The 18357-nt window shown below is 35.2% G+C and overlaps 1 protein-coding gene across 3 annotated transcripts in view; it reads left to right on the forward strand.

The window, feature by feature from the left end:
* Window positions 1-810: 810 nt before the first annotated feature.
* The window catches only part of LOC123532655 (pyridoxine-5'-phosphate oxidase-like), a 61566-nt gene continuing 44019 nt past the window's right edge, over window positions 811-18357 (forward strand). For all 3 annotated transcript variants that reach the window (XM_045314175.2, XM_045314177.2, XM_045314176.2), the window contains exon 1: window positions 811-922. In XM_045314175.2, coding sequence (XP_045170110.2) covers window positions 907-922 — 16 coding nt within the window. In that variant the 5' untranslated portion in view covers window positions 811-906. The remainder of the gene's footprint in view (window positions 923-18357) is intronic.

An 18357-nucleotide genomic window follows, 5' to 3' on the forward strand; every position in this document is an offset into this window, starting at 1 on the left:
CAATTCTGTATACTCGCATCCTTCCGTCGTTGTGGTACAAGTTTAACCGACTCTCATCCGTGCAAAGGACATTTGACCAATCAGCCCGTCATACGCTGGTGGCGGCGGGCCCATCGCTCCCGCTGTTGTCAGTGACGTGGTGTCAGAATAAGTCCCCTGGATGGCCGCCTGGCTCTTATTCATTGTTCTCCGCATTGCGACTGTTTGTCGACTTACGGGTCTAGCATGCCTTCAATTGGTCGCCCTCGCAGTGCATGTCGCGGGCTTGAAACGATCTCGAAGTTGATCTGTAACGTTGTCACCCTTCTGTGAGGCTGACTGGGCTCATCATCAACTCGGACTGTGCGCTGAAACTTCTGCCGATGACACATGTCTGCGAAAGACTCGTGCTACCTGTAAAGAAAATAACTCAATATTAAGATTTCACTGATAAATGTACATTTGTATTATAATTTATTGTGAATAAATTAATTCTGTAAATAGTTTCAGTCAAAATATCGTTATATAAATAAAATCCGATTTACTTACGTGGCTGAGTGAGTCTCTAGCTTGCGCGACCGCGCTCTTGGATGTTCATCCTAACCAATGAGGATACTTATTGGTAATTACCAACAGATCAAGTGGACGCAAATTGCTGAGGGTAAGGTATATAAATTGGTTTTAACTGTTCTTAAATATGGTCGCGCAAAAGCTCTACAGAGCTTATGTTCATTGTTTCACAAAGCGAAGGTAAATAAAATTTACCTTTAAATTTACCTTTATCGCTAACCTTTTTGACCATATTAAATTCACTGAATACGGTATGGTACGGTACGGTACGGGGCGGCATTAAAAGTCAACTTGCGTAATTATTATTACTTGCTTGAGTGAAAACATCCCGGAAACATTTAATAATAAATTTACGAAATGGCCGACCTGTCAGGTAAAATCATATGGAAAATCGTCGTCTTTTATCTAAATTCTGATAATCCAATATGTTCATATCTGTCTGTAATTAGTCCTTACTTATAAATCGATACATCACATGCTTGATTTGTGGGTGGGGTAAGGTTATGATATGGAAATTTGTAGTTGTGGTAGCAATCAACAAACAGATTGTCATGCTTTGTTGATTAGAGACTGCTTTCAGAATATGAAGAAAGTCTTCTAATAAGAGGAAGAAGAACCAGTATATGTTATGGGCAAATTTAGTTCTGGCTAGTCCATTAGAATCTTTGAGGTTTCGACCCCAACACATTTCAGCCCCAAAATTTAATTTTCTTGGACAATTCGACCCCAAAGACATTACGACCCCAAGACATTTCGACCCCTCAGAAATAGTTGTATGTTTTCATTTGATATTTCTTCCATTTTGCATATTTTAGAAAATGTGAATATATGCCCTTTTCTCGTTATTCCGAGCCCCTAAGCCGGTTTTTCAGTGCTGGTCAGTAATAGATTTAAGTTTCAAAAGAGTTTTTGCTATAGTTTGATACTCCAATATCTAAACTTATAAAATCACCATGAAGAAAAATTCTAAGGATTTTTGTAAATGAATAATCCAGGCTTTCACATGATGACCCTAACCCTCTGAAATAGCCAAATTCTTTCTCGTTAAAACCGAGACTTGCAATCATTTGTACGAGCTCTGAAAAAATAAGGCTTTTTTGAAAAAGTTCTTTGTTAAAATTAAGAACACATATATTATTGTGTTGGCGGACAAAAAAGTTTTAAAATAAGTGCTTTCTGTTTTCTGAAAGAAGGTTATATATTACCCCAATGATTTTAGATAAGGACATTTTGTGCCAAAATTTTCTGTTGTGTATATTTCTATTTTAATGCAAGTAATTCTATTTTCTTTTTATTTTTGTTTAACTGTCATATGATTTGCTAGAACATACATAAAATTTAGAAACAGGAAATAGCTGCAAGTGCAAATTTTCCAAAGGCTCGGATCAATGAGAAGGCTTGGAATTACGAGAAAGAGGTATATAAATATTCTATTTTTAAATGACATACACAAAATACATGTCGGTGAATAAACCACGCTGATCGGAAAGGACCGGCCGAATGTTTATTATTGGATCTAATTAAATTATTTCTTCATTTTTAATTTGATAAATTAAGAAGAAAATCATCATGAGTGCGCAAATTTCCCGTGCACTCAACAAATTTTCAACTTCGTTTAAAAACGTTTTGGGCATTTTATTTTCCTTTTGTTTGAGATATATATTTTTATTTGAGATATGATTGAATTCTATCATAAACCTAAAATACGATTTATTAATTAAAGAAATACCTGTGTACATTACAGAATTTTAGGACATGGAAATTCCGATTGCACAAATTTCCAGTGCGCACGCCGATTTTCAATCATGTACAAGACGTAACGCGCAAAAGTATTTTAATTTCTTTTTGAAAAATAACAATTTATGATATATATGTTTGAATTCAGTCATAAATCACTTCAAAAATAGCATTTGTTGAAGAAATATGGGTGTACTTATAAAATCGTTTTGCGTTAAAGAATTTTATTTATCCTTCTGAAACTTATTATTAATATTATACACAAATGATTTCTTCAATAAAACCTACAAAAATACCATTTATTAATAAAATAAGGGTGTATTTTGGTAATGGAAATTTCCCGCGTGGTCGCCGAATTTCAGTCTCGTATAAAGTCATTTTGCATGAACGTATTTTATTTTCCTTTTTTTTTTTTTTGTTGGGTTTAACGCCGCACCGACACAGTTATAGGTCGTATGGTGACTTTTTATTTTCCTTTCGTGTTTTATTCATTTATGATATATATGATTGAATTATTTAAAAAAAAACTTCAAAAATACCTTTAACCTTTAGCATGCTAGATAAATTGTCGTCTGCTGGAAATGTCGTCTGCTAAAATTGTAAAGTTCATTCAGTTTGCTCCAAAATTGGAAGAAATATTGTCAGAGTAGCAAACAGCTTGGAACCTGATCAGACGCCGATTTAATCGGCGTCTGATCTGGTTCCAAGCTGTTTGCAAAGGCTGTTAAATTCGCCTGCAGCAGGCTAAGGGTTAACTTACAAAATACAGGTGTATTCTGGTTATGGAAAATGTATTCCGGTGTATCCCAGTTTTTAGGTGGATTCCGGTTTAATGTTGACCGAAATCGCTTGAAGTTGTTAAAATCATACTTTTAAAATCTTATTTAAATCATGTGTATTTGCTAAAATATTTAATGTAGAAAAAAAGTAATATGGCTGCCATATTTTCCTTACAGATATGAAATATGATAATAATTTTTTTCCGTTTTTAACGGAACAGTACTCACATATTCTTATATTTTGCAGTAACGGGGATTTCGTGTTTGATATTCTACAACTGGAAGGAATGTCGTTCATAGAAAAGAAAAGAGCAGTTTGTAAATAACAAAAATCATATTCTGTATTCTGTAAAGCAAATACCCTCGAAACCCGTTATAACGCTTCTTGATATACCGCGGGCCTCGGTATAATGCTGTATGGCCTTGGCGCCCAAATTTTAGAGGGTAAGAAAATCAAAAAAAAAAAAAAAAAATCCGCGGATGTTACTTAATTTGATCATAACCAGCGTTAAAACTACAAGTACCTGTGTACTTTAACACCTTTCCATGACAACTGTCACAAAAATCAATAATCATCTGCTAGCTTACTTGTTTGCGTATCGCCTTTGTTTAAGTTTCAATACATGTAGACATGTGACAATTATGCAATCAGTACCGTGTCAAAATTAGATTGTTTGCATAACAAGCGTGTAACATTGGTCAGTCAACTATCAAACCATTTAAGTTTGCACCTATTAAGCAGATGACATGATCACTTGAGTGAATAAAAAATCAAATTTTGTAATAAACTGCAGCCGTTTTTCGTAATTATCACACTCAATTCATCGGAAATAACGAAGATTCGACGCACTGAAAGCCTTTCTGAGAATGTGCTCCCATTTTAATATCGTATATCAACGACGCTGATTTAAAAAATTTCTATCTTATTTATCGATTTCCTTCATGTAAATCTATTCAAAATTATTTTTTTAAGACTGTCCGCGTTTTTTCTCTTTTAGTTACATAAACCCCCAGTGCAATAATTGCAGTGCATATGTAATTCTCACGCTCGCGCACTCCTCACACAGCATTATATATGTTTACTTCCGGGATACACAAATCCAATTTTCTTTTGTAATCACGACAAAATGAGAAGATGACACAGCGTTATAATTCTTTCAATGTATTTTTCAGTAGCATTTAAGGTAAATAAATGTCCCGTTTAAACGATTCTTATTTCTTATTAACATAAAACAGCGTCCAAAATACGTTACCGGTGGGTGGGGTATTGCATATACCGCTGATACGATCAACACGCGTTATAAATTTAACCCCGCTAGGTCCGCGGGTCTCGAACCTTGGACCCTGACGAGAGCGTTATAACGAGGTCCCAGTGTACTTTATGTGCGCGTCAAAATCACTTATGAAAATAACATTAAATGCGAAAATAAGCAATATGTTGTTTAATTTCCTATTGTTTTCTTTACATTTTCACCCAAATTAAAGATAATGTTGACACATGATTATAAATATCCGATGTCACCACAATCACTTAATTGATTGTTAATTGCAATGCGCACTGCAGATATATATACACCTGCTGTATATCAGCAAATATTTAATCAAGGTGTGATAATCCAATCAAAAGATCACGTTTTTCTGATTATGATTTTACATATCAATATAATGAAGATGGTGACATCTTAAACTTCTTTGAGTTACATTATAATTATTATGTCTCCCCCAGGAGACATATTGTTTTTGCCCTGTCCGTCCGTCCTTCCGTCCGTCCATCCGTCCGTACGTCACACTTCATTTCCAAGCAATAACTGGAGAACCATTTGACCTAGAACCTTCAAACTTCATAGGGTTGTAGGGCTGCTGGAGTAGACAACCCCTATTGTTTTTGGGGTCACTCCATCAAAGGTCAAGGTCACAGGGGCCTGAACATTGAAAACCATTTCCGATCAATAACTAGAGAACCACTTGACCCAGAATGTTGAAACTTCATAGGATGATTGTTCATGAAGAGTAGATGACCCCTATTGATTTTGAATTCACTCCGTCAAAGGTCAAGGTCACAGGGGCCTGAACATTGAAAACCATTTCCGATCAATAACTAGAGAACCACTTGACCCAGAATGTTGAAACTTCATAGGATGATTGGTCATGAAGAGTAGATGACCCCTATTGATTTTGGGGTCACTCCGTCAAAGGTCAAGGTCACAGGGGCCTGAACATTGAAAACCATTTCCGATCAATAACTAGAGAACCACTTGATCTCAGAATGTTGAAACTTCATAGGATGATTGGTCATGAAGAGTAGATGACCCCTATTGATTTTGGGGTCACTCCGTCAAAGGTCAAGGTCACAGGGGCCTGAACATTGAAAACCATTTCCGATCAATAACTAGAGAACCACTTGATCTCAGAATGTTGAAACTTCATAGGATGATTGTTCATGAAGAGTAGATGACCCCTATTGATTTTGGGGTCACTCCGTCAAAGGTCAAGGTCACAGGAGCCTGAACATTGAAAACCATTTCCGATCAATAACTAGAGAACCACTTGATCTCAGAATGTTGAAACTTCATAGGATGATTGGTCATGAAGAGTAGATGACCCCTATTGATTTTGGGGTCACTCCGTCAAAGGTCAAGGTCACAGGGGCCTGAACATTGAAAACCATTTCCGATCAATAACTAGAGAACCACTTGACCCAGAATGTTGAAACTTCATAGGATGATTGGTCATGAAGAGTAGATGACCCCTATTGATTTTGGGGTCACTCCGTCAAAGGTCAAGGTCATAGGGGCATGAACATGGAAAACCATTTCCGATCAATAACTAGAGAACCACTTGACCCAGAATGTTGAAACTTCATAGGATGATTGGTCATGAAGAGTTGATGACCCCTATTGATTTTGGGGTCACTCTGTCAAAGGTCAAGGTCACAGGGGCCTGAACATTGAAAACCATTTCCAATCAATAACTAGAGAACCACCTGACACAGAATGTTGAAACTTCATAGGATGATTGTACATGCACAGTAGATGACCCCTATCGATTTTTGGGTCACTCCATTAAAGGTCAAGGTCACAGGGGCCTGAACATTGAAAGCCATTTCCGGTCAGTAACTTGAGAACCACTTGACCCAGAATGTTGAAACTTAATAGGATGATTGGTCATAAAGAGTAGATGACCCCTAACATTTTTGGGGTCACTCTGTGAAAGGTCAAGGTCACAGGGGCCTGAACATTGATAACCAGTTCCGATCAATAACTTGAGAACCACTTGACCCAGAATGTTGAAACTTCATAGGATGATCGAACATGCAGAGTAGATGACCCCTATTGATTTTGGGGTCAGTCTATTAAAGGTCAAGGTCACAGTGGCCTGTTCATGTAAAATCATTTTTTGGAAATAACTTGAGAACCACTTGACCTACAATGTTGAAACTTAATAGGATGATTGGACATGCAGAGTACATGACCCCTATTTATTTTGAGGTCATTTGATCAAAGGTCAGGGTCACAGGAGTCTGAACAGTGACTTGAGAACCACTAGGCCACGAGTGTTGAAATTTAGCGGGATGACTGGACATGCCAAGTAGATGATCCCTATTGCAGCCAACCATCAGTGTCTCTTTGACTTTCGCTCCTGACCCCTATTGACTTCTTGCCTATAGGACTTTGCATTGGGGGAGACATGCGCTTTTTTACAAAAGCATTTTCTAGTTTATATTTGGTTGAATCCCATAGAAATGAGATATAAAATAAATATTTAAAGAAAGAGGTATTAAAGATGTGACTTTATTTAAGTTATTTTCATAATTAAAATCAGCGAAATGCACAATCATGATTTAAAAATCTTTTTTTTTTTTAATATAGCCGTGTACTAAGATAGTCTTTAAGATGATTTGAAAATATAAATAAACACCAAGTATGAAAATATGTTATATGAAGGTTGTTTTAAGATAGATATATAATCAGAACGATTTGTTCATAAATTATTTACGTAATAAACGCGGCTGATACATAAATCCCATTATTTTCGTTAATAAAAATAATTTATAAATGATGATTATTTCGTTATTGTGAGATAAAAATCATTTTTCATATGAAGGCATGTACTAATATAGTCTTTAAGAAATTTAAAAAGAATTTTAGAAAATAAAGAAATTTAGACAAATATGGCTCATTTTCGTAAAAAAAATCTTATTTTCGTGAAAATAACCGTATTCTAACATTTTAATTGGTAATTAAGCGTTATTACATTTTGAAATTGCTCAATAATCTATAGATTAAAGCTTAATTATAATAATACGACATTCTTAGATGTTTTCAGGCATATCATTGAATGGGGTCGAAATGTCCAAGGAGTTGGGGTTGAAATGTCTTGGGGTCGAATTGTCTCTTGGGGTCGAAATGTCTTGCTAGCGTCCATTATACCGTAAATTATAGTCAGTTCTGGTTCATGGAGGGGTCTAGTCAAAACAATTTGACGTTCAGATTGTTTTATATTTGTGACGCCACTGACTGGGTGATCTAAATGTCAAAACTTTGAAGGACCTAAATAGTCCCCTTTTGATACATGTAAGTTTTATTTGAAATTATGGCCAATTAATGAAATATTCGGCATTTAAACCTATATCATGTAAAGCGTCGGCAGCGATGAAAATTTCATCGGAAGTTGCTTCAACTGTTTTGGTCTTTCGAGTGTTTGACACGAGTGGGGATATTGCCCATATGAAAAAATTATCTCAATATTTCCTAGGATCGCGTCAAATTAGTTGGACTAGGAGGGATCCGGATCACAGCACTGTATACATTTATATGACGAAGATAATCATTTAGTTCTTAGCATGAATAGAGAGAAATAACATACCAAAAATAACTTGCAGATTGCTGGAATGTGAAGAAAATTAATTCCTATTTTGTCAATCTGTGCAAAAGATGAAAATACACAGAATGCCAACAGGAGATAATCTCGCGTAAGCTCGTGTCACCGCGTTATCTTATTGAAGCGTTTGCTGACTAGTCAGAATAATTCGATGTTCAGATTGTTTTATATTTGTGACTGGCAATCTAAATTTCAAAACTTTGAAGGACCAAAATAATAGAGGATGAATCACAGTACACAGTCATGTAATGTTATTGGTTTTATCGCTTGTGCATGTTGGCGTGTATACACGATAAACGTTAATCGTTTACAGTACATACATAGGTTTAAATCACCAGAAAATTAGTAATTTTGGATATTATTTGATAAAGTTTACATAAATCAATGAGGAATTGAATTCTCTTTTCATACATGTAAGTTTTATTTGAATTTATGGCCAATTCATGAAATAATCAGCATTAAGTAGTAAACCTATAGCATGTAAAGCGCCGGCTGTGTGTGAGTGAGCGATGAAAATTTCATCGGTAATTGCTTCAACTATTTTGGTTTTTCGAGTGTTTGACGCGGGTGGGGAAATTGCCCATATGAAAAAATTATCTCGGTATTCCTAGGATTGCATCAAATTAGTTTGACTAGTTTACACTGGTGATACAGCCGGCACGTTTTAAACTGAACCGGGTCCAATTTTCAAATGACAGCTGTTGATTTCTCAGGCTTTCAATCATGAATTCATTCCTTCCCTGTGTGGAAAATACTAATAGCTTTTAAAAACTACCTTTATCATTATAAACAAACGATCTGATAGAAAGTTTTTCACAACACAAATTTTTATCCTGCTGTCTGTTTCATTCACTGGTAAAACAAGATCTCATTCAGTTCCCATGTGATGTTGGTGAGATTTGCTCTATATGCCTTTCAAGTTGCTGATCTATTTATTTTTATAGCTCTTTGATCTATGTGATCCGGAATTCACACAACAGGCACACAACACAATCGAGACATTATTTTTTAAACAAGAAAATATTTTTATATTCCCAACTTGCCATTGTGTAATGATTTAGTCGGATGAGAGAAAATAACTATTATTTCACAGGTGTCCCAGTGTGTTTTAGTTTTATTCTAAAATGATCTGGGATAGATCAAAATAATCCGTAACTGACCAAAGTGGTAACACCACTGTTGTTCCTACAGTATAATTATTTACTTTGCATTTCACACCAAATGTGGTGTTAAAAAAAAGCAAAAGGATTTTCCTTTCTCCCTGTGCAAAAGTGTGTTTTAAAAATTTTATTTTCGAAGCTTAATAACAAATATAGCCCTTAGTGATCTGTAACTGACTAATCGACTGTACCATAACTGACGCTATTTTTATTTTCTGATAGTTGTGTCCATTAAGCAGGGGTGGCTAACTCGAAACTTACGATATCGCTGAATTTACGAGGTTATTTACGACAGTGTTAAGGTAACACTAAGGTAACGCTATTTCGATAACTCAAAGCATACCTTATCAACCTCGTATGTTGAGCCTGACTTGCGATCCCGTAAATGTAAAAAGTGCATAAAAAATAAAAACGGGATCTTTCACATTTGTAATTGTCCTATCTTTAAAGGAAAATTTTATAACAACTTGTAATTATTTCCTCTCATTTTTGTGTCGATTTAGTTTAACTAAAGCAATTAGAAAATACTTATTAAATCCCAAAGGTGTCCGTAACCGGAGCAAGGATATATGGGAATTTTGGAACTTCCTAAATCTTTTCAAAGGTCCTTTTTGCTGTTGTCTAAAAATGTCAGTAATATATATTCATCGGATGTCAGATATTTCCGTATTTGAAAGCGGCAACCTAGACGATTCAAAAATATATTTTAAAATGAATTTCGTGTAATAATTGTTGATTTTTCGGAACGTGAAAGGGCCATCAGACGCTAATACGTTTTATTACGTTTACGGCCGCGGAAAGGAAATAATTATAGTTGATATAATTATTTATCGCCTTTTTCAGACATATCAAAAAACACCCGGCCAGTGGGCCTATAAGCCAAGTGAATGAAATTCGTAAGAAATTAATGGCTTACAATAGGCACCTAATGTGTTTTCTAGTAAAAAAGAAAAAAATTATCCCAAAATTATGTATATATTTTTTAGGTAGATTTGATGGTAAAGGCAAGCCCCGACAGTGGTTAGTTAGGTGGTTTGTAGGGGAGGGGGGGGGGGGGGGGGAGGGGTCCCCAAGTAAATGGGATATAATGGATAGACAACACAGCTTGATGCGCTGTTTTATTTATAAGAAAAAAAAACTTTTTTCCACTCGTGTCTACCGGGTATTAATATTAATTTATGGTTCATTGTAATGTGTCTCTCTTGCGATTGGAGGTCTCGGGGTGCAACACAGGACTTACTTTTTGGGAGGTGAATGTAAATATTCTTTTTGATGGAGCTCCTGGTTTATCTATACGAGTAAAATTAAATTTTAAAATGTTCAAAAAATTATCCCTACAATCAAAGTTCCGTCAAATGTTGCTGTCATGCTGAAAAGGACATTAGTTTTCTATGAAAACAGTTCTTCTTTCGTCAATGACAAGGATGTTGCTAAAAAGACTAGTATCACACTATAAGAGCAGAATGCCATTAAATAAATTGTTTGCGACATAAAATTAAAAATAAAACTTCATTAGGTTAAAAAAAATCAAATACATATTAATTAATGATTACGCATAAATAAGTTTCATCATTGACCACGATACCACATGTCCACGCGGCTTTCCCCATCGTCTGCATATGACGCTTCAACAGCAACTTCGCGCTTAATATTCTTCAAAACAAGTGAAAATAAACCGCCCGTTGTAAATCAATGATATTTTGATAAAATAAATTACATATAAACTATAATGATAAATCAGTAAGTTTCAAATGATTTTGTTTTTGGCACCAACAAACTGATCGGTTTATTTTGAATCTTAACAATACTTTGAAATCAGATTAGGTTGAAAAAAAAAGAATTTATATTGAAGATAAAATAGCCAGAAAACGTTGGTATGTAAACTTTTCTGGCGGAGGATGTAATCAACCCTTTAACCCCCCAAATTCCCAAGGTTCGTAAATTATTGCTCCGGTTATAAGTGCCAAAGTACGAATGATGATGGGAGGGGTGAAATTTTTTTAATCGGATCCGATGTTACGCGAATGAAAATGCATTCCTGACTGTTTTGGAAACAGCTATTTGGTGGGTTTTAACAGGCCTTTTTTATTACTTATATATGGGAGTCAGGGCGTAGCGCAACCACTTCTGAAGCTACTCAGCGGGGGGATGTGAAAAGGGGAGTCCTCTTCCGTTTGTATGGGTCAGTTGAATCTGGGAATAGAAAGAGAACTTGTGGCTTCTTGTAAAAGCGACTGACCGGTATGCCCTCCGTAGATCTATAATGCCCATGACGGGCACTTTAGCTCAGCACACTAATATACGCACAGACATATCGTCATTTTTCGACAATAAAAATAAAAAAAAAAAAATTCAATAAATAAAATTTGAAGGCAAAGGGGGATGAGATATAAGATGAAATGAAGATTCAAAGAGGCTTTTGCACACTTTTAAATGTTGAACTGTGAAGAGGTATACAGTACATCCTGCATTAGCGGTCACCTACAGGTTATTAATTAAGCAGCCACTTGCCTTAAGTAGCGATCTAGAAATTTCCCCAAACTGACGTATCTATTGTTCGAACGAAAAGCTCTAAGATATTGTTTTGATATAATTATGGGAACACCTTTGGACCCTCATCCTGGCTGATACTACAATACTGGAGTTTTATTTAAAACTGAAGATGAAGATCAAAGTTTATACTGGTATCTACAAGGTATGACTTTAACTTATTTGAGACAGACCTTATGGATATACTTAAAGCTGTAAGACTTAAGTGTACTGCACGAATATACTTTTTTTAATTGATAAAATATAAATTTTTATTCGTATAAAATACTCGTACAATTTTGAAGCAATGGTATGTGTAAACGTGTAACAAGAATTTATCATTAGGTTCAACACATCTGACGTATGAGTTTTGCTGTTGTTGGTTTAAATTCTAATTGAGTAATTTAAGTCGAAGATTTGACGGGAAACTTAATCCTGGTAAATCTTTTGAAGATTACTAAAATTTCTTTACTAACGTGTCTGAATCATGAAAGGATCATGAAAGGATATCAAATTATGTTAACCTGTCATCCACTTTTTGTAATAGTGGTAAAATTTTGTTGATAAAAATTTACATTGACCCACGGTAAGCATTTAAAGTGCACGTCTACAATAGAAATTATTATAAGAATGACATTTGTGAAATATTTACTAAACTGTGGGAATAGGAGTACCAAAATCTGCATTAGGCAAGTACATTTATTTGACCGTTCCCAGAGTGTCAATATGCATAAGCAACAGAAATGTTTTATCAATCACTGAACTAGCTAATTACATTAAAATGTGGAACATCGTAATTGAACGACTGAAAACGTGAGATCTGATTTTTCTTCAACGTCCTCGTAAGTAGGAGTCCGAAATAGATGCGTTATAATCACACAGCAAAATATATGCTATAAGACAGAAGAAAGTATCAGTATTATTAACTAACATACGGAATATAAATTTTATATAATATTAAATGAAAATTTCCTATACACGTTGGGATTTAAAAAAAAATGTTTTGATGAACATCGGAAAGGTTATACCATCAATTCAAAAAGTGACTTGCATGTTTGAGGTCATTTGAAGATCTTTGCAAATATTCATTAACACTCGTATCTCTTATGGGTTTTTTCCTAAATAAAATGCCTTTGCTCAATACTTGTATTGAGGCAACTTTGTATAGTTTGAAAGATAGTTGCCTTGCAGGCAGACGAAAAAAAACCAGATTTTTTTGGAAATTACCTCTATATCGATTTAAAAACAACAGGAATGAGAAAAGCTGATTAAAAATGAAAAATTAATCAGAAAGTTAAACAAAACTTATTTCTTAAATTTTTTCAATCTATTTACGATATAGATAAGGAAATCAATTTGTTTACCTTAAAGATACGGGTTTAAATTAAGGTTTGTATCTTACGGAAGATTGAGTTAATCAAAAATATCCCTACGAGAAAGAAAAGGAGACGTTCGAAAATACCTTAGGACTTAAGGGACCTTTGAGTTAGTCACCCCTGGTCTACAGATAATCAATAAATATACAGATTTTTCAGTCTATAAATTTACAGATCAAGTGTTTGAAAACTGTTAAAGTTATATTAAGACTCAAAATCACAGGTTGAAATTAATTGATTTACTTATATTATGCATAAATAAAGGTCAGTTGTAACTTTCAGTCATTTCTTTTGACTTTGATTTTTCTGAAAATGTCAAAAACTCAAAGTCAACAAAAATAGCTGTAAAGAAACCAATTGAATTCAATCTGTGGTTTTGAGAATAAATGTAATTTCGTCAGTTTTTATACACACAGTCTGTAAAATTATAGGTCGAAAAAATCTGTAAATTTATAAATTTACAGATAATATGTAAATTTACCACTTTCCTAGACCTGTTAAGTAATGGCGTAACCCCATTTGGTTACCTAAACAGTGTCGAACCACAGCATATGTGCACTGAGACTCAAACTGTCATGAGAAATGGAAGACATCATGCAAAGTTAATACCACATGGTTATTTTTGAAATTAATGATCAGTGTTTATGATACGCCAATTGTCCAATTATTACATGAACTCAGGTTCACGGTCAAAAATGTAGGATTGACGATCGATAAACTAAGTTTTTCGATTGTAAAACCAGGTTTTTCGAAGATGTAAAGCTTGTTTACACCCTAGAGGCCACATTTATAATAATATCTCTATGAAACTTGGTCAGAATGTTAATCTTGATGATCTTTTGGTCAAGTTTAAATGTAGGTCAAGTGGAATCAGAAACTAGGTCACCAGGTCAAATCAAAGGAAAGGCTAGTTAAAACTCTATAAGCCACATTTATGACCTTATCTTAATGAAACTTGGTCAAAATGTTAACCTTGATGATCTTTAGGTCAAGTTCAAATCTGGGTCAGGTGGGCTCAAAAACCAGGTCACCAGGTCAGCTCAAAGGAAAGGCTAGTTAACACTCTATAAGCCACATTTATGACCTTATCTTAATGAAACTTGGTCAGAATGTTAATCTTGATGATCTTTAAGTCAAGTTTAAATCTGGGTCACAGGGGGGTGGGGGGGGGGTTTATAACACGAAAAAACATGCGTTATCCCTACATGGGTATAATATCTCAGTTCCTTATGAAAACTGGCCAGATCCCAACATGGGTTCCAGAGTTAAGGCCCCTTAAAGATGAATTTTAATCAGACTTGCACACAACTTGAATTGGTATAATATCTTGGTTCGTTTTGAAAACTGGCAAGATTCCAACTTGGGTTCCAGAGTTATGGTCCCTGAAAGGGCCAAAATTTGCTATTTTTAGCGTGTGAACACGATAGAGATCACATTTTGCGATCAGTTTTAATCAGAGTTGCACACGTCTTGTATTGGCATAATATCTCTGTTCCTTTCGAAAACTGGCCAGATCCCATCATGGGTTCAAGAGTTAAGGCCCCTTAAAGGGCCAAAATTTGCTATTTTTGGCTTTTGGGCACGATAGAGACCACATTTTGTAATCAATTTTAATCAGACTTGGACCCAACTTTTATTGGCATAATACCTCACTTCCTTCCATAAACTGGCCAGATCCTATCATGGGTTCCAGAGTTATGGCCCCTTAAAGATTTTGGCTGTTGCAGCCATAAAGAGACTTCATTTATGGTTTGATTTGATACAAACTTGCAAAATATCTTAAACAACAATAGATTTGGATTCCATGATGAATCCATCAGATCCAATCATGGGTTCCAGAATTAAGGCCCCTGATTGACCCCTGATAGAGACAAAATTTGTTAACTTTTACTTTGTGAACACGATAGAAGTGACATTTTACATTTGGTTTAACCACACTTACACACAACTTAAGTCACAATAAGATCTTGGTTCCTTTTGAAAACCGGCTGGATTCCATCATGGGTTCTGCCCCTGAAGTGGAAAATTTTTCTATTCTGACCCTTTCAGCCATATAGAGGTTTCATTTATGGATTGATTTGAAGCAAACTTGCACAGAATGTTAATCTTGATGATCTCTAGGCCAGGTTCGAAACTAGGTCATGCGGGGTCAAAAACTAGTCACCAGGTCAAATCAAAAGAAGCTTGTTAACACCCTAGAGGCCACATTCATGATCCTATCTTCATGAAACTTGGTCAGAAAGTTTATCTTGATGATTCCTAGGTCAGGTTCGAAACTGTGTCATGTGGGGTCAAAAACTAGGTCACCACGCAAATCAAAAGGAAAGCTTGTTAACACTGTAGAGGCTACATTTATGACCCTATCTTCATGAAACATGGTCAGAATGTTTATCTTGATGATTCCTAGGCCAAGATTAACAGGTGAGTAATATAGGGTCATCATGACCCTCTTGTTATCTAACTAGTCTAGAAGCAAACACACATGACTTCGGTACCGTATACACGGCATGTACTTTATTATGTTTCCTCATTATTTGACAGATTTTTAGCTCGACATTTCAAGTAAAAGTAGAGCTATTGCACTCGCCCCGGCATCCGCGTCAACGTCGCCGTTGGTTAAAGTTTTTGATAAAGTCAGACATCTCTGTTACTATCAAAGCTATTGACTTGAAGCTTAAAGTAGTTATTTACTATCTATTTACTATACTGAAGCCAGGAGAAACAATCCTAATGAATTTTGACAGAGTTATGCCTCTTTTTAACTTGGAATTTTTTGGTTAAAGTTTTTGATAACACCAAATATCTCTCTTACTATCAAAGCTATTGACTTGAAACTTAAAATAGTTATTTATTGTCAAAGTCTACACCAGGAGAAACAATCCCTATAACTCTGATATGAATTTTGAGTTATGCCCCTTCTTAACTTAGAATTTTTGGTTAAATTTGATAAAGTCAAATATCTCTGTCACTATCAAAGCTTTTAACTTGAAACTTAAAACAGTTATTAACTGTCAAAGTCTACACCATGAGAAACAATCCCCATAACTCTGATTTGAATTTTGACAGAGTTATGTCCCTTTTTAACTTAAAATTTGGTTAAAGTTTTATAAAGTTTTTACTGGCAAAGCTCTAATTCAGAGTCAAGCACTGACAAGTTGAGCATGCTGTCTTAAGGACAGCTCTTATTGTTTCAGAAATATCTCAATATTTATCAAATGCTGAAAAACTAGATATGATATTGACATTAAAAGAAATAGTCCACTTTTTAAATAATTTCTATTTAAGGGAGGTAATTACAGAAGTTTATAAAAAAGTTTATAAAAAAGGTCATAAAATATACATTTCCAATGGAGATCTAACTCATTGTAGTGGGTCTTTTTTGTTCCTTAATTAAATCTCTTTCAGAATACAGTCAAACCTGTCTATAAAGACCGCCCTTATGAGAGCCAAAATGTGGTCTTTATTGAGAGGTGATCTTTATTCACAGGTCAAAAATACTCTGTAAATGTTAAAATAGGAAACAAAACATGTGGTCTTTAGTGCCAAATAGTCTCTGTTCGGAGGTGGTCTTTAACACAGGTTTGACTGTATATAAAAACTGAAAAATGTGGTAATATGTTGCTTAAAAGTGATTGACCACCTTTAAAAAGTTAAGGGGAGAATTGTAGCCATAGTAGGTTTGTAGGCTACTTTAACCCTTAGCATGCTAGATAAATTGTCGTCTGCTGGAAATGTCGTCTGCTAAAATTGTAAAGTTCATAAGTTCATTCAATTTGCTCCAAAATTGGAAGAAATATTGTCAGAGTAGCAAACAGCTTGGAACCTGATCAGACGCCGATTTAATCGGCGTCTGATCTGGTTCCAAGCTGTTTGCAAAGGCTGTTAAATTCGCCTGCAGCAGGCTAAGGGTTAATAGCTTTGCTTTTGGGTTAACCCTTAAGTTTGATTAAGTGGGAGTTTGATCCCTGGTAGCGACCATGATTTGTTTTCCCTCAAAGGTTAATTTTATTTATCTGGGGGAAATTCCATGTCTTTTATTATGCAATGATAATTAAAGATTATTTTCAGAATATATAATATTATGAATTATAATGTTTTTGGATTTTCTGAGACTACAAGCGAAAATCATTAAATTCTGCAGGCCATTTATGATGAAACGCATGCATCAGGATGAGAATTGGGTATTTTTGTTCTACACATGAATTTTAATATGCATGAAAACAAAATTCTATTGTATATATTACAAATTTAATCCGATGTTTATCCATATGTGGTAGGGTCAGATATTTACCATCCATTGTATTAAATAAAACATTTATAAAACATGATATTTAATCAGCCTGTTGTTTTCGTTTGTATTCATCCCTTTTCCCTAAACCTTACTATTAAGGGGAAATAACTTAAATATTACTACGAGTCCAGCGTATAACTAAGTACAGTCAAACTCCTGGCCCTATCTCCTATATATTGATCGCTATTTTGTCCTATACATGATCCCGTTATACGTTCACTCACAATATACTAACCCGCCACCCGTAACTACAACAATGATGTTATGAAATAAAGCAATGGATCATTGCACTCGCCATCGCTACGATAAGTGATATACACGTACATCATTATACCCCCACTAAACAAAGTTTGGGGGGGGGGGGGGGGGGGGCGTATATAGGAGTGAGCTTGGCGGTTGGTCGGTCCGTTGGTTTTTGTGGTTTCCGGATGAACTCATGAAAGTCTTGACTGATTTGATTATTTTTTGGTACACAGGTATAACATAGAAAATACAGGTCAAGTTCAAATTTGGGGAAAATAGGTCAAAGGTCAAGGTCACAGGGAACCTGAAGTTAAACGGTTTCCGGATGATAACTTGAGAACGCTTGGGCTTATGATCATATATTTTGGTACACGGGTCTAACATCATGAAATACAGGTCAAGTTCGACTTTGGGGTCTGTAGGTCAAAGGTCAAGGTCACAGTGACTCGGAACAGTTAAAAGGTTTCCGGATGAAACTGAGAACACTTGGGCCTAGGATCATAATTTTTGATACACAGATGTTAACATCATGAAATTACAGGCCAAGTTCAAATTTGAGGCTGTAGGTCAAAGGTTTAAGGTCACGTGACTCGGAACAGTTAAATGGTTTCCCAGATGATAACTTGAGAACGTTTGGGTCTAGGATCTTAAATTTTTGTACACAGGTGTAACATGATTAAATACAGGTCTTGTTTGACTTTGAGGTTAGTACGTCAAAGGTCAAGGTCACAATAACATGAAACAATTAAACTGTTTCCGGATGATAACTTGAGAACGTTTGGGCCTAGGATCATGAAATTGATAGCGAGGTT

This window comes from Mercenaria mercenaria, chromosome 11 (assembly GCF_021730395.1).
Source record: "Mercenaria mercenaria strain notata chromosome 11, MADL_Memer_1, whole genome shotgun sequence".
In the NCBI taxonomy this organism is placed as follows: Eukaryota; Metazoa; Mollusca; class Bivalvia; order Venerida; family Veneridae; genus Mercenaria; species Mercenaria mercenaria.